At 52.7% G+C, this 22,394-nt stretch overlaps 2 protein-coding genes and 1 long non-coding RNA gene across 8 annotated transcripts in view; 1 reads left to right on the forward strand and 2 right to left on the reverse strand.

The window, feature by feature from the left end:
• On the forward strand, window positions 1–9,537 carry TOR3A (torsin family 3 member A). Its single transcript, XM_026509277.4, has 6 exons — window positions 1–1,877; window positions 2,980–3,093; window positions 3,934–4,199; window positions 5,967–6,145; window positions 8,329–8,453; window positions 8,913–9,537. The coding sequence occupies exons 1-6, from the start codon at window positions 1,643–1,645 to the stop codon at window positions 9,161–9,163; spliced, it is 1,170 nt and encodes a 389-aa protein (XP_026365062.2). The 5' UTR covers window positions 1–1,642; the 3' UTR covers window positions 9,164–9,537.
• On the reverse strand, window positions 6,419–9,981 carry LOC130544353 (uncharacterized). Its single transcript, XR_008960578.1, has 2 exons — window positions 9,529–9,981; window positions 6,419–8,715 (listed from the first exon to the last, which is right to left on the reverse strand). It is a non-coding gene; the product is annotated as an uncharacterized LOC130544353 (long non-coding RNA).
• A 2,517-nt stretch (window positions 9,982–12,498) lies between these two features.
• The window catches only part of ABL2 (ABL proto-oncogene 2, non-receptor tyrosine kinase), a 107,739-nt gene continuing 97,843 nt past the window's right edge, over window positions 12,499–22,394 (reverse strand). For 3 of the 6 annotated variants that reach the window (XM_026509272.4, XM_026509270.4, XM_026509271.4), the window contains 2 exons: window positions 21,977–22,210; window positions 12,499–21,667 (listed from right to left, as the gene is read on the reverse strand). In XM_026509272.4, coding sequence (XP_026365057.1) covers window positions 20,487–21,667; window positions 21,977–22,210 — 1,415 coding nt within the window. In that variant the 3' untranslated portion in view covers window positions 12,499–20,486. Of the gene's footprint in view, window positions 22,211–22,394 lie in introns of all 6 variants that reach the window. The other 3 variants (XM_026509269.4, XM_026509267.4, XM_026509268.4) reach the window with 1 other exon arrangement.

Consider the following 22,394-nt stretch of genomic DNA (forward strand, 5'->3'; position numbering starts at 1 on the left):
TACTTTTAGGAAAAGATATCGTCTTGAAATCAAGATGTTGTTCCAGGAACTTTCCAGCTACCTACTTTATTTACCACTAAATGCTAAATTCAAATCAGAACACTGCAGAAATTAGCAGTTAGTCCTACATGAAAGTTAAAAGTAGAGACTGTTATTTTCACAGTCCTAACACTTGGGTTTTTAAAAGAAACTCTTAGTAATTTTATCACCATAAATTCACTGTAAACATCACTACTATAAATAAAATCATCCAAGTCTCCTGTGTAGACCATCCAGAACCTCATCAGGGTGGGGCATATATAATAATAAAAGTCAACATGGTACTGAATGAGCTCATGAACCCTCACAGCCCCGTCAAGTGACTGTTTTATTATGCCACTTTATATGTAGGAAATCAGGTGTAGGGCAAATAATACCCAAGGCCACACATAGAAAATGGTAGGGGCCATACTGGGTTGCCATTCATGCTCGTTCACTGAATGAGTTCATGTTTTCAATTTCCAAATAAGCACAAAGGTGTGTTTCTGGTTAACGTTGGTGCAAGTTCTCTTGAGCTTAACTGCACACGGAGCCGGGCTGGGGAACGATGCTCTGTGGGAGGCTTGGGTTCAATATTGCTATCACTCTGAGTGGCTAAGACATGCGCTATGCACGAGTCCTTTGCAGCCTAACTGCTGTATCCTAACAGGTGCTCAGCTGCCTTCCGTAGCTGTTTGAGAGGCAGAGCAGATGTGAGCTGTTGAGGAGGGAGCGGACGTGGCGCTGTGAGCTGAGACACTGGGACATCGTGAGGCCTGGCCTCAGGATTCACCTGTCTGCAGAACCCAACCTCAAAGCCACGCAGCCTGTGCTATTAGTCAAGTCCGGAGATCTCCAGACAGCACTTTGTTTCAGGGACAAGAGGGCCCCGTTAGGCCACCGGCTTCAGTCACTCAGGTGATTCGGGAAAATGCATTAAGCTCTTCTGAAATCTGACAAGCGTGTGGCAGGTGCATGCTGTGGAGAAGGGGTCCCAGAGGAAAGGCGCCCTCAAGTCTTGCCAGTGGCGTCTGACGAGCGGCTCGATGTCACGAGCACTTGAAAGTTGCAAGCGTAGCCAAGAAAGCGCACACAGTATTCGCCCAACTACTTTCAGTGATGTTGGCCTGACCGGGAGTTTCCAGAAGCCAAGTAGCTCCGGCCTGGAGCCTCGGGCTTCCACGCGCTCGGGGCGCTCCCGGCCGCGGGCACCTGCTGCTGCGGCGGTTTCACTTCCCGCGGCAGAGCAGCCGGGCCGGTGTGGCTCCCCGCCCCCCAGGGCCTCTCTCCACCCAGCTGACCCTGCTCGGGCTCCCGGGGACACGCTGCGAGCCGGCCCGGGGCTGAGCTGCCGCCAGGGCAGAAACGGGCGTCCTTCCTGGTCGGCCTCGGACGGGCCCCGGGGCTGCCGAAGGGAGTCGCCGGGTGGCCGACGGTGCCCTTTCCGAGTCCTGACTGCCCCTCCTCGGCGACCGCAAGGTCCCCAGAACTGCGCGCGGCCGGAAGCGAGCCCCGGCGGTGGGCGGCGCCTGCGGGCGGCCTCGGGGTGCGCTCGGGCCGCGGGCCTGGGCCTCGGTTCCCGCGGCGCCGCCCATTCCCGGCCGGCCCGGCGCTCCCGGGAGCCATGCCCCGCCTGCGCCTGCTGCTGCCGCTGCTCCTGCTGCTGCTGCCGCGCCCGGGCGCGCCGGGATCCGGCGACGACGCGAGCCCCCCGGACGGGGCTCAGGAGCCGCTCCAGGGCCTGCGCGAGCAGCTGAGGGCGGCCGCTGCCCTCTCGCGACGGTACTGGGCGCTCCTGCGCTGCCGCGTGTGGCCCGAGGACTGCGAGCGCGCGGAGGAGGCCCGCGCCGGGCCGCGGGGTAAGAGCGGCCGCCCGGGCTCCGCCGGCCACGGCTCCGGGGGGGTGGGGGGTGGACCGGGCGGGGACGTGCGCTGGCCGGGGACGCCGGGCGCCGCTGTCCGAGCCGTCGGGCCGCGACCACCAGGCAGGCGCCCTGGCTGCCCGCCCTACCGCCCCGCCCGGCCTCGGGGCCGCATCCCGGTCTGTATCCACAACAAGGCCATCTCCTTCCCCCGGATGCACCCGAATGGGCCCAGCTGCCCTGCCCTGGGCGCCCGTCCTTGGCCCCTCCAGACAGCTCACACTTCCTTGAGGCTCCCAGCCCACCTAGCATTATTCCAAGGAGCTGCCCTTTCCCGCCTTTTTCTGGGCTTTCAGCAAAGGCCCCGGCTGGGCACGACCCCAGTACCTTCTCTCTTGTGAGGCTGACTGGTCCTGCACAGTGTTATGGTTCCCAGTCTGTCACTTACAGAGCCTGCGGCCGGGTTGTCTGTCACATCACTGGCATGCACCAGATGCTCTCTGAGGCTCCTTGCAGTCTGTGTCGATAATTCTAGGTCCGTAATACTATTCTAATGGCAATCCTACAATGGTGCTGTAAACATCTTTCATTTAACTCAAAAGATTTCTAAAACCCAGTGTTTGGGCTTTGTTTTGTTGTGTTTTTGCTAATGCTGGGTGTGTTCAAATTGACATCTGACAAAAGAATTGAGGAGCCCTTAGGGTTGGCTGTAATCACACCATTTTGGAATTCAAAGCAAGTAGGCAGAATGATGATCGCCCCCTGCTGTTGGTCTCCCTGCTAGACGGCAAGCTCCTTATGGGCAGCTCCGGGTTTCTTACACTTCGGCACCCTTGGCTTAAGGCATCTATGTTGAGCAAATGGAACCTTTGCTGGAGCTGTATCCATAACAAGGCCATCGACTTCCTCCAAGCCGGGGGTGCCCCGTCCTGCTCATTCTCTGGCCTGCGCGAGGAAGGCCCGGGGAAGAGCAGTGAGGAGCTGCTCTGGAGGGAGGGCCGAGGACAGGAAGAACTGCTCTGCTTGGGTGCAGGGAGACAGTGTCTGGCTTCCCCGCGGCCCTGGCTCTGTCCCTGTCTCACAGCTCCCCCTTTTCCAGGCTGGAGCCTTGCCCTTTTGGGCCAGCAGTACCTGGACATCCTGACCTCGTGGTACTGCAGCTTCCAGGCCTGCTGCGACAGCGGGGACTGCAGGATCTCCAACAACTTCACAGGTGGCACTTGCATGGGCCTGAGGGGCTGGGTATCTGTGGGGACGAGATGCAATCCACGGGGAATGGCTAGGGTACAAGGCACCCATCATTGTCCTGCCCACAGCTGACAGCTCACCTCCCTGTCTGCACACCCTGCAACCTCATGGCTGGAAGGAAGGGAGGCCTCGCAGATGACTCTGAGCACACTAGCTGCCCTCAATAAGTGTTTGCTGAATTGAATTTATTCATGTGAGGTTGTCTCCACAAGGCACTTAGGGGTTCCCGAAACCTCTGGGTGGGAGCAACCTCTTGGGCATGGGGGATGGGCTTCCTCCTCCAGACAGGACTCTGCCAACCATTCTTTTTTTTTTTTTTTTTTTTTTTTTATTTGAGAGAGAGAGAGAGAGCGCGCTTGTGCACGCATGCATGTACACGCAGGAGTGGGGGGAGGGGCAGAGGGAGAAGCAGATTCCCTACTGAGCAGGGAGCCCCTAGGGGGCGCGATCCCAGGACCCTGAGATCATGACCGGAGCTGAAGGCAGCCACTTAACCGACTGGGCCACCCAGGTGCCCTCTGCCAACCATTCTGGGATGTCTTCAGGACTTTCAGAAAGGGTGACTCCCTTCTCTCCCTACATTCAATCTTGATTTCTCAAGCTCTTCGAATGTAGCCCTTGAATCCCTTTGGGCTGCAAGGTCTGCCCAGCGGCTTCTTATTCTGAGGCCAGGCAGCCTGGATAGGTGAACCCCCCTCCCCCCACACAGAGATGTTCAGACGGGTTCAGTCTCTAGGCCGTCGCTGAGCCTGGTGGGGACCACACCTGTGCGACCTCACCATGGCTTCCTCCTTCCCACTCCTAGGCCTGGAATCTGACCTGAGTGTCCAGCTGCACGGCCAGCATCTGGCCCGGGAGCTGGTCCTGACGACAGTGAGGGGCTACTTAGAGCTGCCCCGGCCAGACAAGGCCCTGGCTCTGTCCTTCCACGGCTGGTCTGGCACAGGCAAGAACTTCGTGGCGCGCCTGCTGGCAGAGAACCTATACCGGGACGGGCTGAGGAGCGACTGCGTCAAGACGTTCATCGCCACCTTACACTTTCCTCACCTGAAGTATGTGGACCTGTACAAGGTGAGGCCGGGCGGGGCTGGAGGGCTCTGCCAGCAGGGTTTGGCCAAAAAGGCCCGGCCAACCTGAGCAGCAGGCTTCTAGAACACGACAGAAGCCCTGAAATCAGCCCTTCCCTGCAAGGAGGTGGCCTTGGAGGAGCCTGGATGTGGGGGTTGGCGGCCCTGGTGACAGACCCTGTAACCCACAGAAACAACCACTCCACAGAGATAAGGCCCTGAGCACGTGGAAGAAAGACTGATATTCAAGTACCATGTGTCTTGAGCTCTGTCTCCTCACACTGAGCTTAAACAGAGAATTCACATGTTAGTTGTCTGTTCTCGAAGTAGTGGTAATTTTGCAGGAAATGTGGAACAGACAAAAGCAAACACTTTATCATGATCTCCACACGCAGACACAAGCACAGTTCGCATTTTGGTGTACTTCCTTCAAGTTTTATGTCATTGTGATTAATATTGGACAGAAAGTTGCAGATTCTGCTTTTTTGGGAGGGAGAGGGAGAATCTTAAGTAGGCGCCACACCCAGCGTGGAGCCTGACTCGGGGGTCGATCTCACGACCTGAGCTGAAATCGAGCCAGATGCTTCACAGACTGAGCCACCCAGGTGCCCATATCCTGCTTTTTTTTTTTTTTTTTTTTTTTTTTTTTTTTTTAAGAGGCTTAGCATATAAGATTTTCCATGTCTTCCCCAAAACGCCGGCAAGTAGGTGGACACTGTCCTTGCCGCTCTGCTCGTTCGGGTCTCTTCCACTCGGACTTGTAGTGTTTCAGACTGGCCGGATGCAGACGCCAGTGCGGCGCGACAGAGATGACTACCGCTGTCTCTGGCTTCCGGTTCCAGTCGTCGCAGTGTGCTAACCGGGGAGGACAGGGTAGGGCCCCGAGGGCAGCGCTGGCTGCGGCAGCGGCAGCGGCAGAGGCCAGAGGCGGGGGGAAGGGTCCTAGGGCCGGCGGGTGGCTCGTCTGCCAGGGCTTCCCAGAAAGAACCGAGCGGCTTTGTGGCGGAACTGCTCTGGATCTCCGCTTCCCCACCGTGGAAACGGACCGGTGTGCGCGCTCTCTCACGCGCGCGCGCGTGCACACACACGCACGCACACACACGCGCGCACACACACGTTTCGGTGATGGGGGCTGAGGTCACAATCCAGGGAGGCTCGAGGTGGATGGAGTGGGAGCTCTGAGGACAGACCCACCTGGCGCGGGAGCTGGCCCTGCTCCCCTGGTGAAGCCTGCAGAGGGCTTTGGGCTCTCTGGCCGGGGCTGGGGTAGCCCAGCGGCCAGTCGGCTGAGTCCCAGCCAGGTCCCAGCCAGGCTTCTCCCCTGAGATCTCAGCCTCGCCTGGGTACTAGTGAGCACCTGCTCCTGGGAGTTCAAGACGGGGGACTGGAGCCGCCCCTGGGCACGTGAACCTGCTGTGCCTGTCTCCCCGGAATTAGAGCCTGACTCCTACCCCCAGGGAGGGTGACTGGACATTTGCTGTGGGATGGGACCTCATCCTGGAGTGCAGGGAGCAGGGCGAAGGCTGGGGCCTGTTTCCAAGGCCAGGCCAGCCCTCTTCCTCCCCGCAAACCTCAGGGTGCGTGAGAATCACCTGGGAAGCTCATCAGAGGTGTAGGCCCGAGCCCCACCCCCAGAGTGTGGATTGGTAGTTCTAGGGTGCGACCTGGGGAGATCCACTGCAGGGGCCGAACCACAGCCCTCAGGGCTGGAGGAGGGGAATGGGCTTTCCCCTGGCCCCCAGCTCCCAGCAGCTCCCTGGATTCCGTGCAGGAGAAGCTAACGAGTCAGATCAAGGAGACACAGAAGCGCTGCCGCCAGACCCTGTTCATTTTCGATGAGGCTGAGAAGCTCCATCCGGGACTACTGGAGGCCCTCAGGCCACACCTGGAACGCCAGGCCCCCGAGAACCACAGGGTCGAGTCCCCGAAGACCATCTTTCTTTTTCTCAGGTGAGGTCTGTGCAGCAGTAGTCAGGAGGGCTGGGTGAGGGGAGGCAGGACACGTGGTGCCACATGGGCCAGGCTTGGGAGTCCGCTGACGGAGGGGGGCTTCCATGCTGTCCTGGGCTGCAGACCCTTCTCCCCAGGGGAACCAGCGCACACTCCAGCTGAAAACCCAGAAGCCTAGCTGCTTGCGTGGTAGGAAGACGACATGGGCTATGGGACAAAACAAGAGACACTGAGAAAAGAGATGGAAACAGTGTAGACCAGTGTGCAGACAGGTCGATTTGTTAAATAATGTTTATTGAGCACTGAGCTCGCAGTCCATGCTCCTGGGGCATGCCTGCCCGCCAGCCCCCCGTCCCGTGTGTCCACCTGCCCTTGCCTCCCACGAGGAATGCAGGATGGGGCAATCCCTTAGCAGGGGACAGCCCTGACAGAATCGTGGTCACTTGTGGCGGGTACAGATGACCTGCCTGGCAGGCCTTCGTGAGCAGCGGGGTGTGAGGCAGCGGCCCCCCTCCGTGCAGGGGGCACAGGAAGTCTGGCTGGGTAGCTGAACTTGAACAGGGGGTGGGGACTACCCTTGTCCCTGCCCGGCTCTCCAGCTGGGACTCAGGACGCCTGGGAAAATCTGGCTGTGAGGGGCGCACTGGCTCCCACGGGAAGGAGCCATTGGGTCACTTGGCAGTCCTGGCTCACCCAGCGGCAGAGGCAGGCAGGGAGGGAACCGCTCCACTCCTGCGTGTCCCGGAGCCTCGCACGGAGCCTGGCACACAGGACACACTCAAACGCTAAACAAGCAGGCAAACGGGTTAACGTACCCGAGTGTCAGAGAGCTAGCCGGAGCTCCGGGAGGAGAGAGGGGAGCTACTCCTCCACTGCGGGCCTAAGCACAGCTTGGTTTAAGGAGCCGGCGGGGGCCTGGGAAGCGGCAGGCCGAGCAAAGGGAAATACGCATCGGGAGAGAAGTATGCACCCGGCTGGAGGGTGGGGGGCACGGAGAAGTGCTGCCGGCCCCAGGTCGACACCTCCTCCCATCTTCCCCGGTGCTGGCTCTCTTTTCAAGTTTTATTTATTTAAAATGTCACCACTATACCCAACGTGGGGCTTGAACTCATGCCCCAGAGAGTATGTCGCGTGCGCCTCCAACTGAGCCAGCCGGGCGCCCCTGATTTCTTCTCTCCTTACCCCCTATCTCCCTCATCTCTCTAACCCAGTCCTCTCTCTCTTATGCTCTGCACCCATCATTCCAGTTGCCTAGTGCTATCACAACCCCTAGAGATCACGGGCAGGTGTCACACTGTGTGTGTGTCCAAGCTTTTGTCACCACCCTTCTACATTCACATCACTCGTCGGTGGCTGGGGGACAGCAGGCAGCTCCCGACAAATACTTGTGTGTTTTGATGACTTCCTTTCCCTCACTTCTCACATCCGTCAGTCACAGGCGCCTGGGAGTTGGGCCTCCTAAACTAATGCTTCAATTCTTCCACCTCTAAATGTGGACTGTTGCAAAAAGCTCCCTGACCTGCTTTCTGTAACCATCCCATACCTCTTCAATCCAACCTCTGTGGCCCTAGAATGATCTTAGGAGGTAAAGCAAATCAGGTCACCCCACCACCCTACACTCCCACGTTCAAACCCCCTTCAATGGTTGTCTTAGGCCCATAATGCTGACTTCTGGATGTGTGGCCTCCCCCTGCCTTCCTGCCTCTGCTGCTCCCGGCCCTGAACCCCACAAGCCCTCTGGTCATCTGTGCCGGGACACACACGCTTCCCCGTCTGGCGATCACTGCGCGGTCTGCTTACGCTCAGAAGCCTCATCCTCCTTCTTAAGTCTTCACCCTGGGCCTCAGGTGCTCCTACCCTGGCCCCTGCCACGAAGTCCTGGAATCACAAGCCTCTCCTTCCCCACAGGGGAAAGCGCCACATCATACCATCGCTGTGCGCCCTGCACCTTGCACAGCCTGTGTGTGTGTGTGTGTGTGTGTGTGTGAAAAAGAGAGAGAATGAGAAAAGGGAGCGAGACAGGGAAGACAGTGTCTTCTGTGCAGACTTTGGGTGGTGACAAGATCTGGAAGAGGCGAGGCCCCTCGACCTCCATTCTTCCAGTCACCCATAAAGTGGCCTCAGCGGTCAGTATAGCGAAATAGAAAAAGAGTAAGACGTTCACAAGCTGTTGTCTCTTTCAGTAACCTTGGCGGCAACACCATCAATGAAGCTGTCCTGAGACTGCTTCAGGCCGGAGGCGCCCGGGAAGAAATCAGGCTGGAGCAGCTGGTGTCCCGGCTCCGTGCCGAGATCGCGGAGTCCGCGGGTAAGTGGCTCCCAGCCCCTGGGGATGGCTATGGGGGGTGGTGCGTCTGGGCTGGAATGGGAGCTTCTGAGGTGGACAAGGCACAGAGATACACTGTATCGTCACCTCCTTGTCAACTCCACGTAGACACAAGAGAAGGTCCAAGAAAGCTGAACTTCCTTTCGGGAAATGCTTTGAGTAGTTGCCCCAGCCCTGGAAAGCCAGGCAGCGGACCGTGAGCGGGAGCGGCTGTGAGCTCGGTGTCTGCGACTCCTGCTTCCTGCTGAGAAACGGAACTGTAAACTGGCAGGCGGGGGCCCGCTTCACACAGCGCACGTTCGCAGCTGGCCGGGCCCGCTTCCTTCTAAGCAGCTGCGGCGCTGTAGTTCTCGACACAGGCTTTAGGGTCAGGGACACCTTAAAACTCCAGTTGGGGTCAGCCCCAGGGTGGGCACCATGTAACTCTGGTCTTGATTTCAGACACCGCCTTTGGCCACAGCTGCCTTGTCAAGGAAAACCTGATTGACTTCCTCATCCCCTTCCTGCCACTGGAGTACCGCCACGTGAGGCTGTGTGCGCGCGACGCCTTCCTGAGCCGGGGGCTCCCGTACACAGAAGAGGCGCTGGACCAAATAGCCAAGATGATGGTGTATATCCCCAAGGAGGAGCAACTCTTCTCTTCTCAGGGCTGCAAGTCTGTTTCCCAGAGAATTAACTATTTCCTGCCTTGAGGCTAGAGGAAGACTTCGAGAAGCCGCCTACCTTCCACCGACAGCACCCTGGGGCCGGTCAGGGCACTGTCTGGGACTACAAGGGCGGGAGGGGCAGGCTGGCCTCCAGCCGTCACTCACACACAAAAGGTGTGTAAAAAAAGAAGGCCTTAAATCAGCAACCAAGCCAACGCTTTACATCACTTGGTGCCTTAAAGAGCCATAACCCAAAATGGGGGCCAGTGGTTGGAGAAAGCCACATGCCAGAGGAGTCCCAGGGCCCCACTAACGTCTCCACTCTGGCCTGCAGCGGCCTGGCCTGGGCTGGGAGGCTGGAGGCCACAGGCTCGCCGCTGACAGGGAAGGGAAAATGCCGCTCTGCTTACCAGTGGCCGGGCCACGCCTCAGGTCTGCAGGCCAGGGGCTTAGCTTTCACGTTGTTCCCAAAGGGAAGCCGAGCAGCTTCTGTCTGTGAGCAGACCAGCAAAGCGCCTCAGGCTGAAGGAAAAAATACACAGAGGAAGAATTTATATAAGAATCATGTCAGTGGAGGTTAAGACTTGTTCTCTTAGATTTAAAAGAAAAATTTAAGTGAGGGACTTTGACATGGGTGTGTCATGGGTAAAGATTAAAAGTTTGTATTTTTCTAAAACCCTCGGCCTGCTTCCTTCCTGAGACCTAGGACCATGCTCGCTCCCAACACCGCACTGCCGGGGGCGGTGCTGGCACGGGCCGGATGGCTCTGCGTGGCCGCGGAGCTCTGACCGCAGCCTCTTTACGGAGGTGCCTCTCACAGCACAGTGCTCTTGGACAGGAAAACGTCACTCCTGGGCTCCCAGCTGTAAAAAGAAAGTCATTTTTGAGGTTTGAATGGCCTCGTACAAATGGGGCCTCGTACAAATGGGTACATTGTTTCTAGACACACATGGGAGGTACATTATGTGTTTCTTTTCCCTCCTCTTGGTTCTTCTCTTTTGCTTTTCTGGAATTGCACACAGGCCTCTCTCTTGCATTTGTCATCACCTCAAGTCTCCCCTCTTATTTAAAGCCCTCCCCAACCCTCTTACCTTTTAGCCCTGGAAAAACAGAACACTTCAGGCTCTCGCCCATCGAGCACCTGATCACACTCATTTACACCGTCTCGAGGTCAGGGAGCCCCTGTAGCCAGAGCCACAGTATGTAATTAGAGGACCTTTTCTCACCGCCCACGGGACAAAAGCAAGCTCGGCTTCACTGCACAATAAGCTGGCGGGGGGGGGGGGGTCAGTGTTAGCCACTGGCTCATTTTCTCAGTCTAGAGCATCTTGGGAAGAAGCAGGCTGCCTGATCTGTTACAACCCCAGCTCTACACTCTGTAAATAAATTTTAAGATTTTATTTGAGAGCGAGCATGCATGAGTGGTGGGGGCGGAGGGGCAGAGGGAGAGGGAGACACAGGCTCCCTGTGGAGCAGGGAGCTGGACCCGAGGCCTGATCCCAAGGCCAATCATGACCCGAGCCAAAGGCAGATGCTTAACCGACGGAGCCAGCCAGTCGCCCTGTGTAGACACACTCTTTACAAGGTATACCCTCCGTCTTTAGGGCTCAGGGCCACACGCCGGCTGCCATCCTTTTAGCACCAGCAGCCACACCTGATGGCGTCAATATAGGGTCTGACCCGCTCGCACCTCAGGGACCAAGGCAGGCAGCAGGACAGTGGTTCTGCACACTTCTCTGGCGCCCGGCCCGCAGCGCTGTGGCTCAGCCGCTGAGCGCCGTGAGACGCAGACGGCTACGAACGGCAGCCGAGCCTTGCTTTCTACTTTTGTAAAAGTGAGCATCGCTGCACTTCCCTTGTAGAGTTGCTGTGAGGACAAAACAAATCCATCTTTATCAAGTGCTTAGGACACAGAGCTTCAGTGTTTAATAAAGTGTCATCTAATAAAACTGTCAGTTGGCACCATACTCCAAGCCAAGGTGGGGGCCCTCCCACTCCCCCCGCCCCCATTCTAGTCCTCGAGACCCCAGCCAAAGTCCGACACTGGAGAACTTACCATGTGCCCCGCCTGCCCTGTAAGCACTTCGTAGCCATTACTTTGTGTCATCTTTAACACTGACTTCGGTGACGAGGAAATCGAGGCTCTGAGAGGTAAAGGACCGTGCACGGAGTCAGAGAGCTAGTCAGTGGACTGGAGCGGTTCAACCCAGGCAGTCCAACCCCAGCTCCCACCCATGACTTGTTCCTAAAACAGATCTCCCCAGCTGTGCAGAACATACAAATAATACAGAAGGAGAAAATCACAATGGAAAATTCTCTGGAGACTCTAGAACCAGATTTCCCAACTAAACCAAAAATGGGCAGGAGGAAAGGACTGCAGGAGGAGCGAGAGGGGGTGTGTAAGCAGGTGTTTAACAGCCCTTCCAGACGGACCTCATGTGTGCACCCCATGAAGACAGCCTACTCCTACCTATTACAAGGGCACTACAAAGCAACGACTCCCATTTTTAAAAAACTGAAGACCAGGGGCGCCTGGGTGGCACAGCGGTTAAAGCGTCTGCCTTCGGCTCAGGGCGTGATCCCGGCGTTCTGGGATCGAGCCCCACATCAGGCTCCTCCGCTATGAGCCTGCTTCTTCCTCTCCCACTCCCCCTGCTTGTGTTCCCTCTCTCGCTGGCTGTCTCTATCTCTGTCAAATAAATAAATAAAATCTTTAAAAAAAAAAAAAAAAAAAAAAACTGAAGACCAAGTCAAGCAAGAGTAGAATGTTCTGACATTCTATACATGCTCTATTAATGCTACTTTGGCTCAAAACTTTTTCAGAACCGAGGCGCCTAGGTGGCTTAGTCAAACACCTGCCTTCAGCTCAGGTCATGATCCTGGGGTCCTGTGATCGAGCCCCGTGCCTGCTTCTCCCTCTCCCTGCCGCTCTGCCTGCTTGTGCTCTCTGTCAAACGAATAAACAAAAAATCTTTAAAAAAAATATCTTCTATTAATACAATTGGTACTTGGATAGAGTAATTACACACACACACACACACACTTTCAGAACCTATTTGGAGTGTCCTCAAAATGGACTTTGAGAGAATTAAGTCTCTCCTGACAGTCACCTTCTGTTACACACACACACGTACACACATTACCCACCGTATGTACCCGTTGGGTTCCAGGTGATGCCTTTGGCTGTTTCCAAAAAGTGTAATCCATCGAAGAATAAGCATTCACTCCCACAGAGGATGATCTAAAGAATGTGCCAGAGGGCTGTTGCTAAAACCAGCTTCTTTACCTTACAGACTTCTATTTTATTGTGGGGAAAGATACATTCTGCACAGAATCCCTCTCAGTTAAAACTGGGAGAAACACTCCAATCAGAAGCCCACTTTGCCAATAAAATATTGCAACCTTTATTTAAAATAAAACACAAGTTGGCAAGCCTTGTGAGACAACAGGCAGACAGCGTTCCCCTCTCAAGGGCCTCATTTATTTACATCAAGTTTAACACTGTTAGCAGTTCACAGTCAGACAACAGGGTGAGAGAATTAAATTAGAAAAACAAAACACCTGAAAATATATTACAAGAACACATACCTGACAACACTGGTAGTGTGACCCACGACTGATGTGTTTTCAGTGAAATCCCGTATTGTCTGTGTCCCCTCAGTGGTGCACACAGTGCCAGACCCCCGGGCCTCACCCCCCTGTGCACCCACCACGCATACACCTGCGGAGCGTGACCTTTGGTATAAACGTTAAACAAGTTTTAAAGACTGAATCATAGGTTTTAGGACAAAGTTCTGTCAACCACCATGACATATTCAAACTTAGTTTTGACAAGCAAGCATAAAACTGGGTTTCTCCACTGATAGTCATTACGGAATCAGATTGCAAGAAAGAAGGGTGTGGGGTCTACCCAGGAGACGGGGGTTCTGAGCACGCGCACACAGCTCAGTCAGCCTGTTCGTGGCCAACACACCAAACCAGGGCCCAGCTTCTGTTCACCACAGGGAAGATCTGCGTAAGTCCTCTTTCACCCACTCCCCTCCTTTCTCAGCACGACCACGGTGCCTGTACAGAATGTGGACAGAACACGTACCCTCTATACAGATCTGAGAGACGAGGGTTTCCAAACACATGCCCTAAAGAACTCTAAGATGAGTCCTTCATTGTCCTTTCTAGTTTCTGAATAGTAATTTCTCTGAAGAACAATCACCCTAATCAAGGTGATTTCTCAAGATCTCAGAAAATTTCTCTTATAACGGAATCCCAAGAACAGTGGCCACAGTGAAAAACGGCTTGTCAAAATGGAGGCAGGTTGACTTAGCTGGCCTTCATCTACCAGAAACATCTCGGTCTCTTGGCATTCTTGCCAATTCTCAACACGTGGTACGGTACTTCTGAATTGTGCAGAACAGTATTTGGGATTCACCAGTGAGGACACAAAAGCCCTCCAGGATCCCCGCAACATCTTCTGAATCAAGAATACATTTATTTGGCCTACGTGTGTTACTGTTGTGTTACAACTGATGAAAACTATCCTTATATGTGAAAATTTTATTAACTAGAAGTCCCATTCTCCAACTGAAGTTTCTGGTGCTTAATTACATGATTTAAAACTCCTATCCTGAGGCTCAGAAACAAACCTAATAAGCAAGCTTCCACGATACGAACTATTTCCTTTCTTAAAGCCCACTAGCATTGGACAGTTCACCTCCACCATGTCCTAAAGAATTGACTAGACTACTCCCAGACCTCAAGCCCTGCATGGACAGCTCAGTAGCTTGGAATCACATGCAGGACCCAGAAACGCTCCTCTGAGTAAAATGATGAACAACGGATTTCACAGAACAGACACAGAGGGCACGTATGGGGTGCGGTCTAAGGACGAAGTGGAGCCTAAGCTTTCGTCTTAAAGGAGACACCCTTTCCTTCAGATGGTCTGCAGTGTAGACCTGCTCACATGCCATCAGTGCCCTTGGGCTGTTACCAGGGCCTTGCTACTGTGCTCAGCATGTGTACTCAACGATGGGAAAGTTAAAGGATGTAATTTTTCTAAGAGAGGTAAACAGTTTAAAATTCATAATTGTACACAAGAGCAAAGAAGTGCACTTGGAGGGAGAAGCCTTCCCCCAGCTCACCAGGCGGATGGAGAAAAGTGCAGTCTGTCACCTCAGCGCCCTGTATGGGGGGGGCATCTCAAGCAGGGACTCTCACTGAGCGGGGCACTGAGCACCGCCACCCACCTAACCACTTCTAGCTCACTAATCGTGCACCATCAACCCAGCTTCCAAGTCTCTCCTCCGCAAAACACACAAAACCCATCTTTGAAGGCACAATCCTCAGAGTCACCTCTACCACGCCAAGTCATCCTAGAACCAAGATGACCTGCCTGGGCCTCCTCACCCAGCGATAAGCATGCGCTCTTCCTACCCTCATTGTCATGGAGGGAGCCTTCCCTAACACCCTGCTCCTGGGTACAGAGTCGGAAAGGAAGGAAGTACCGCCTCACACATTATCTCGAGATGAAACCCACGCCTGCCGTACGGCACGAGAAACAGCAGCCCCAGAGCACAGACGCCTCTTTTGGACACTGCAGTAAACTCCAAGCGAGACAGGCTTGGACGCTGTCTTAGTCACCTGGGTAGACGCTCTGCACAGGTGGCCCATTGCACAGCCCGGAAATCCACCCACGCTTTCCAGCAATACAGGAGGGCAGGGAATGGCAGTGAAGTTCTGGCAGAAACGGGGCAGGTAACAACAATCACTGTTACACCAGGCACTTGCCCAAAAAAGCAAGACTTGCATTTGAATTTTTAAATTCTGGCAGCTGGAAAACTGGAACTCTATCCAAAAGATTTAATTATCCTGACTGTTAAGAGTGGGACAAGCTTCTCCTCTCTGACCAGTGAGGCTAACGGCCAGCAGCGATTTCCTGGGTTGTCACATGGAAGGGACAGGCATCAGTGGGGCTGCCTTTGTCAGAAGGGTACAGGCTCCCACACATCCCAAACCAGAGCAGACATTTACAAAGGAACTGAGCTACTGGCTTGACAGAAGCTGAGACAGAGATACAGACGGCTGGGGGGGTCTATTAATTCATAAAAAGAAACATACATCCAGAGACCCACCTACATAAGAAAACTGGTCATGACAAATTGCTTAGGGCACAGAGATGGACCCATATCAAGGTAAAGCAAGTTAATGCCAAGCCAGATGATGAAACCCAAAACCTGTTCTGAACGAAAACGCAGACAACCCTGTCAGCCCAATGTGAACTCCTGCGGAGGCACGGCCTGATCGGAACAATGACATCAACAGCAAAACCTGGACGGGAGAGGTCGGAATGCGGTGTAGCTGTAACTCAAAAGCGGCCACCAATGCGATTTACTCTGGGGTATTTCATAATCTAACCGGCAAACTGTGTCTAGCTACTCGTTTTAGAAACACACACACACCCAGATGATGAACGTCAAGCTCACTTCTAACTGGCAGGAAATCCTAGAAAACGAATTCCCAAAGCGCACTGGTTCTACGGCTATCCGATCCCTTCCCTCCCCGCCCCTCCCGAAGACCCCAACAAAACCACGCTGGATGTTGGTTAAAAAGACACTGTCAACGTCAACGGGTGCGAGTCTGCGCCCACCATGTCAGGATGCTAACTGGCTGAACACACCGTGGAAAAAAGGTCAAGGGTAAAACGGCCTAGATCCTTCCTGAGTCAAGGTCCCTGGAAGAGCATGATTTTGGAGTACACATTACCACTTTTTAATGATTACAATTAAACCAGAAAGTTGGTCCGTAGTTTTCTGAAGGTATTCGGCTGAGCTACTATTTTAGCAAAACACTTACTATGCCTGCACATATTCATTTAGCAGTTTCTTATTTACAAATGTGATCAGTCATAGGGGTGATTATTTATGTATTTGCATTTTCCGGTCTCCCACAGGTAAAAGCGTATTAGGTCAATCAGCACCTAACCGACTGCTTGATCTTCTAAACAGACAGTAACAATACAACCTTATAGTTAAATTACATTTGATACTTTTCTCAAAGTGCTTTCATATACATTACCTCATAGTCATTAAAATGATGCGGAATAAAGTTTTGTTTTTTGTTTTGTTTTTAAGAAAAAGGAATGTAGGACTAGGTTTTTTAAAACTCAAGTTGGTATTTCTTTATTACAAAGTGCAGACTACTGCTCTGTTGCCGGGGTCTGTCCAGAAGAATGACCCCATACATTTTTCTAAATTACTGAGCTCTACTGAAGGCCTGCTTCGCTAGTGTTGCCATTACTCAACACTCCAGCCCCTTCAGGTCCGAGAGTGCCAGGAGCGTGTGCTTTAGAAAGTGGGCAGCACTGTGCAGAATGATTGTCTAGCTGAGCCTTTTTCTTTCTTTCTTTTTTTTTTTTTTTTTTTTTTTTTTTTTTGTGCAGTGTCTCACAAGGCAGCGGGAAGGGTGGAAAGACCCCACAACCAGAAAGTCAAGAGACGTGAACCCTAGCCTTGGCTCTGCCACTCATTAACTTGAGACCATGGGCAAGTAACGTCACCATCCTCTCTTCCAATTTCTGAAGCTATGAAGAAAGGGCTGGGGTCCTGACAGTGTTCAGACAGTGCTGGGAATCTAAAACACCTAGAGGGATTCTCAGCTGAGACCACACCCCACTGGGAATTCTGATCTGGGGTGAGCCAATGCATCAGACTGTTTTTTAAATTCCAGGGATTTTGTTGCCCATCTCTGGCTAAGACTCACTAGACTCAGTGTTCGTAACAGCAGTAGCAGTGACCATGTACGGAGTGCTCGCCGTGTGCCGGGCACTCAAGCGAAGTATCTTACATACATTATTTCATTTAATCCTTACAACAACCCTGAGGTAGTTACTATTATTATCCCTGTTTTCCAATGTGGAAACTAAGGCTCAGGAAGGTTAAATGACTTGCATTCTAGACTGGCTTCAGTCTTAATCACTATCTATAGTGTATCCTTTAAAACTCAAAAGCTCCAGGACTTTAGTTAAATAAACACGGCTGTACCTTAGCAAAGTCAGCATGTTTTATTAACTGGGCACTACTTTACTAGCCAATTTTCAATTGAGTTGTAAGAAAATTCTAATTTAAGACCCAAAATGCAACTGGCAAAGGGTCTCTACTCTAATGATGTTAATGAATAGGGGTTCATTTAGAGAGACACTGAATGAATTTCTTAGGGCCAATCTTTTTTAAGGCTGTATCTCTGAAAATCACAATGGAAGTCTGTAGGAAAATATACACACTTTGATTTTACACAAAGCCTTTTAAGAAAATACTTCCTGTAAAGCACAATCAAGATGTATTCTACACAAAACACTGCATTTTAAGGGAAGAAATCTAAGCTGAAATCCTGTTATCTGTATGTGAAAGGACTCGAGCGGTGCCAGACCAAAGGTCTGCACATGTACCAACCACTTCAGAGAGTTGTCAACACCCTGTAGAAGGCCTCTTGCTCCCGGCTTTGCTTTTAAACTAGACAGACTATGTTTTTAGTTTTGAGAAGCAGTTTTCTCTGCTGTGAATTCAAACTTTTTAAATTTACCTAAGGTTATCTTAAAAATCTGGTCCTTTTCCACTGGAAAAAAGAGCAATCTAAACGATCCTTTTCTAGTAAGCTGACAGTGCCTCTCTCACCCGACCCCTGAAGTCCCACACGGTTCCAGCGTCATGCAGATGGGCTGTGCTACAATCGTTCATGCTGCTCTTGACAGTGTTGAGAAAAAGCATTCGTTTCATGAACTTATTGAGCACCTACTGTAGGCAAGACAGAGCCAGGTGCTGCCCCTGAGTAAGACACAGTACCCACCCCCCCACCCTCAAGACTGTTCTGGGTTGAGAAAACCAGGGAGCTTACACACACTCAGTAGTGTTCCTCCAAGGCTTCTTTTCAGAGCTCTCAAGGAAAGACCCCTTGCTTTAAAAGAACAACAACAAAAAAATCCCCTGAAAAAAAACACAATTATAATTAACCCCTCGACTTGCATCCCACAATGACAGATAAACTTAAAAAGCAGCATAATATTCTAAAGTTTTAGCTTTCCCTGTTCCACCCTTCAAAGGCTAATGGCTAAAATGATTTCAAGTTCATGGAAATGACTGCTGAAGGGGAGTGGCAGAGGAGGGTGGGAGGGCCGTGGGCCTCCGTCCAGGTTAAAGGGAACTCTGCCTTCTCGTCCAAGCACCACAGGGAGCCCGGCCAGATCGCTAGCCGCCTGTGGGGCATCTGTCCGTAACGTGCGGACGCGGCCCCCGACACCCTGCCAGGGAGGCCCAGGGCTGTCCGCCCTTCTTACCCTTCTCCTGGCCTCGGCCTCCTTTGGAGCAGCCACAGGAAGAATCGAGGCTTTCTTTCTAATGAAAACTAAATTTCCTCCTTGGTCAAAGATGACAAACTGTCCAAACCATAGTTTTTCCTCCTTAGTATTCTAGCCCAGTTAGCATCATCTCAGCAGTTCAACATTTCCATTATCTGCTACTGAGCAAAGAAGAGAATGAAAATCATTCAACGTAACAACGCTGCGCTGAAGTGGCTCTCAAAGGGGTAGCTATACACTTATTTGCAAAAGACCCTTGAGAAGACGTAGTGTTACCTTCACTTAACAGATTAAGAGATGGGGCCGTGGCTTGACAGTAGATCGATAACAAAGCCAGGAAGAAAACTCACAGGTCATCAGTGTTCAATTCCTATCTTCCTAAGTTAATATTCCTTCGGGAGGAAAAAATAATGTATCTGTTCTTTTGTATCAGGTTCTCCTTGGGCGGGTGGGGGATGGTGGTCGTAAAGCTTTAAAAAGAGAATGAAGTGTTAAAATTAGACCTGATATCAAGAATATTAGTAACATCTAACCGATTGATTCAGTTCCATATGATCCCAATTAGCTTCCATAATAATAACTGAATAGGAAAGGAAAAGGCCCATTTTTCAACGACAAAACATATTTGCGGGGTTAAGTCATTAGGTTTCTAAGATTTAATCAGTGTTTCCTGGAAATGACCTCCCCTTTCAATTACGCATTCTTCAAAGAGAGGTGAAATGGCAAAATAAATATCAAAGAGTATTCCCAATAGGATATTTACAGGCAAGCACGACAACAAGGGGGGAAGAATATGTGAAAGGAGAAAAGCATAAGAGAATAATTTGGGGTGATTCATTTGAAATCCACAGAGAGTGAGAGAATGTTCCTCCTTGCTCTCTACCTAGCCTGGGTCTAAGGTGATAGGGGAGGAGAAAGGTGCAGAGAAACGGCCATTGGGACCAAGTCAGCTTCTTGAAAACTCTCAGTCACAGACCTCTGGACCTGGCCACTGGGATTCCAAGAGACCCCCACCCCCTCCGGTATTTTAGCTGATAAAGAAATACAGAGCTGCTCAACTCCTTGTCCAGTAGGTCGGTATGCGGGGGCACCGTATCAGAAAAGGTTCCCAACAGAACCCGTACATAACTGCTACTTTCAAAATCCACATTGGTTAATGCCCTGAATGCTGCCAGAGATAAAGACAGCCTGCCCAGCAAAGAGCACAGAGGAACCACTAAGGAGACCCCTATGCCTACGATTAATAGATGGGCACCAACAAGCAGAAAGCCAATCCTGGTCCATTAGGAAATAACCTGCGGGACTGGGAGAAGTGACGTCTGCTCATCAGTGGAGAAGATGTGAGGAGGAGGTTTCAGTCTCCCTGACTACTTCCTAGCGTTCTTCACTTCCTGCACCAATCAGCACACCGCAGCAGAGAGGACAGGAGCAGACCCTCGCAATCTGACCTGCAGGTCCTACCGCAGCAAGGAACTCTGTGGAAACAGCTGCGCTCAACAGCCTCAAAGGAAAGTTCCCTCGGTACATTCCCAGCTGTCCCTTTTTCTGTCCCACCCGATTCATTCGGTGAGGTGACACGTCATCACCGTTGGTACCTACTGGAGCCCCAAGTCACACACACCTGTGTGTGGTGCGGAATGAGTGCCACAGCCAGTCCCCGGGCGGGTGCGGGCCTGCAGCTTGGCCGAGAGCAGCCCCGTGTCACCACCGACAGCATTCTGGGTAAGAGCGGGCTGGACTGGGTTCTTGGTGGCCTGACACACACACGTTCCCTGATGTTCCAGTGCAGCTTCCAATCCTGTTCACGCCTGCTCCGCCCCCGTCTCGTTTCCCTGTCCTACGTGTTTTGCTTTTTGTTATTTTTGAGATGAACCTGTAAACGTGAGAACTCAGAGATCTGAGGTACTTCACATAAACACACTCAAGTATCAGTCTTTCCTTTTTTGAAAACAAGAACACAGGAAAACAAGCCCCTCTCCCTCTCCCCTCAGAACTGTGAGCATCTTCCCACGAGGCTCACAGTGGCTACCTCTGCACCACGTCGCTGATCTCCTGTACACAGGACAATAAGTTATTAAGGACAGGGTTGGCCCCAGGCACCCCAGCAGCCGCTGAAGACACCTGCAGCTCCTGCAGGCTGAGCTCCAGTTTGCTCACAGCCTCTCGGAAGGCAAACTTGTTGCGCGTCTGAGGGATGCAGTCCACGTAGCCTGAGCAGTAGTCGAGCAGCTGGTGTCCGGTGTCCACCAGCTGGCTGCTGGGCACAGGTTCTGCGATGGCACTGGACAGGAGGTCAGCACATTCCAGCAGGGCCTCTTTGCTGATTTTGTCTGCTGAGATTTTCTCAGCTGCCTGTTTGGTTTTTCTCAGAGCCACTTTCGTACCTGCTGTGCCATTAGCCATTCTGGCTGGCGAGATGGAAGATGCAGGCAGAGGCACTTGAGGCGGAGGCATCACCGGCCTCCCGGCTTTCCCACCGCTGGGCACTGCCCCCGGAGTGGCCTTTTTCCCTCCCTCCTGTGTTTCTGGCGCGGGCTGTCCTGCAGTCGGGGCGCTCGGCTCTTCCGTGGGGTCTGAGCACATGGACGGATGCTGCAGTAGTCTCATCACTGGGGGTGGGGGTGGGGCACACTTTGGTTTTACCCGTCGGGGTCGGTCCTTGTCTCCAGAGGCTGTGACCTGATGCTCAGATAAGAGTTTGAATTTATTGCCCTGAGAGTCTGTGCCAATGAGCTGCACGTCAGCTGGCGTGTGCTTCAGAGTGGGTGAGATAAGGACTGGCACTTTGTGGTTGTGAGTGGTTGGGAGGGCTGCTGCAGCCTTGGCCGGAGAAGACCAGCCTGTCTGCTCGCCGTCCTCTGGGACTCCAGCCATGCCGAGTCGCGCCCCACCGTTCCTCTCCTTGCTCTTTGGGGCAGCTGCCACTCCAGCCACCCCTGCCCCTGGAGAGTCCTTCTCTGTAATGGCTGGATCCCCAGAGGGGGTTCTGAGAGGAAGAGCCGTGGCTCCTCTGGGCAAAAGTTTGGCTTTTGGTCTCTCCCTGCTTGGAGCAGCACCTTCCTCTGATTTTTTTGGAAGCATGTCATTGGCCCTGTCTACATTCTCTTCTGGCTGAGAAGAGGTGGACACTGTCCTTTCCAGCTGGAGTTTGGACCTCTGGCAGTTCCTGGGAAGGGTCATTGCCATCCTATCCTGCTCTGGAAGCCCTGAGGACATGGAAGATGTAGAGTTTGACCTTGGAAAAGGCTTGGAAGTGTCATCACTGGCTGTGGGTTTCCCCGCTCGTAAGCCCAGTGTCTTTTTGATTAAGCGTGGTGTAAAGAAGCCTGTGATGCCAGACCACCCGCCCCCAGCAGTGCCACTGCCCCCGCCCCCACCGCCATCGTCATTACAGAGGTTCCTCTGCGCAAAGCTCCCCCCATAGCACTTGGGTGGCACCAGATTCGCCTCTTGCTGGGCAGGAGTGAGAGAGAACCCATCAGCATGCTGCAGAGAAGCAACAGATGAGAAGTTACCCGTGAGTTCATATTTCTTGTGGGGCTGATTCTCCATTTCTCGGAAGGAGCTGCTGCGTTTGGGGGGTGTGGGAGCATTTCTCTTTTTCATGAAGGAGCTGAAGAAGCCTCCCTTCCTATCCCTGGTGAAGCATGTCTCTTTGGCATCTTCCAAGAGGCTGCTGGGTGACTTGTCTCTTTGTTTTCGAGGCAGTGCTGGGGACCCACTGGGGGCCTGTGAGCCTCTAAGGAACCCTGACGAGAAACAGCCAATCAGTAATGTGAAAGACAAACAGTGCCGCCATTACACTTGAGTTACTAAGGCTTCATTGTAAGCTTTGTCAGGATCTCTTAAATGTCAGGTATTAGCAGGACTCAGAGGAAACTAATAAATACGTTATCATTTCACACTGATGAGTATTCCAAATACAACACGGGA

The sequence above is a fragment of the Ursus arctos genome, unplaced genomic scaffold, assembly GCF_023065955.2.
Source record: "Ursus arctos isolate Adak ecotype North America unplaced genomic scaffold, UrsArc2.0 scaffold_2, whole genome shotgun sequence".
NCBI classification, from domain to species: domain Eukaryota; kingdom Metazoa; phylum Chordata; class Mammalia; order Carnivora; family Ursidae; genus Ursus; species Ursus arctos.

Coding starts and splice junctions, on each gene's coding strand:
- TOR3A (XM_026509277.4), top strand. CDS start 1,643: ATGCCCCGCCTGCGCCTGCTGCTGCCGCTGCTCCTGCTGCTGCTGCCG. Junction 4,200..5,966: donor AGTATGTGGACCTGTACAAG/GTGAGGCCGGGC, acceptor GATTCCGTGCAG/GAGAAGCTAACGAGTCAGAT. Junction 6,146..8,328: donor ACCATCTTTCTTTTTCTCAG/GTGAGGTCTGTG, acceptor TGTCTCTTTCAG/TAACCTTGGCGGCAACACCA.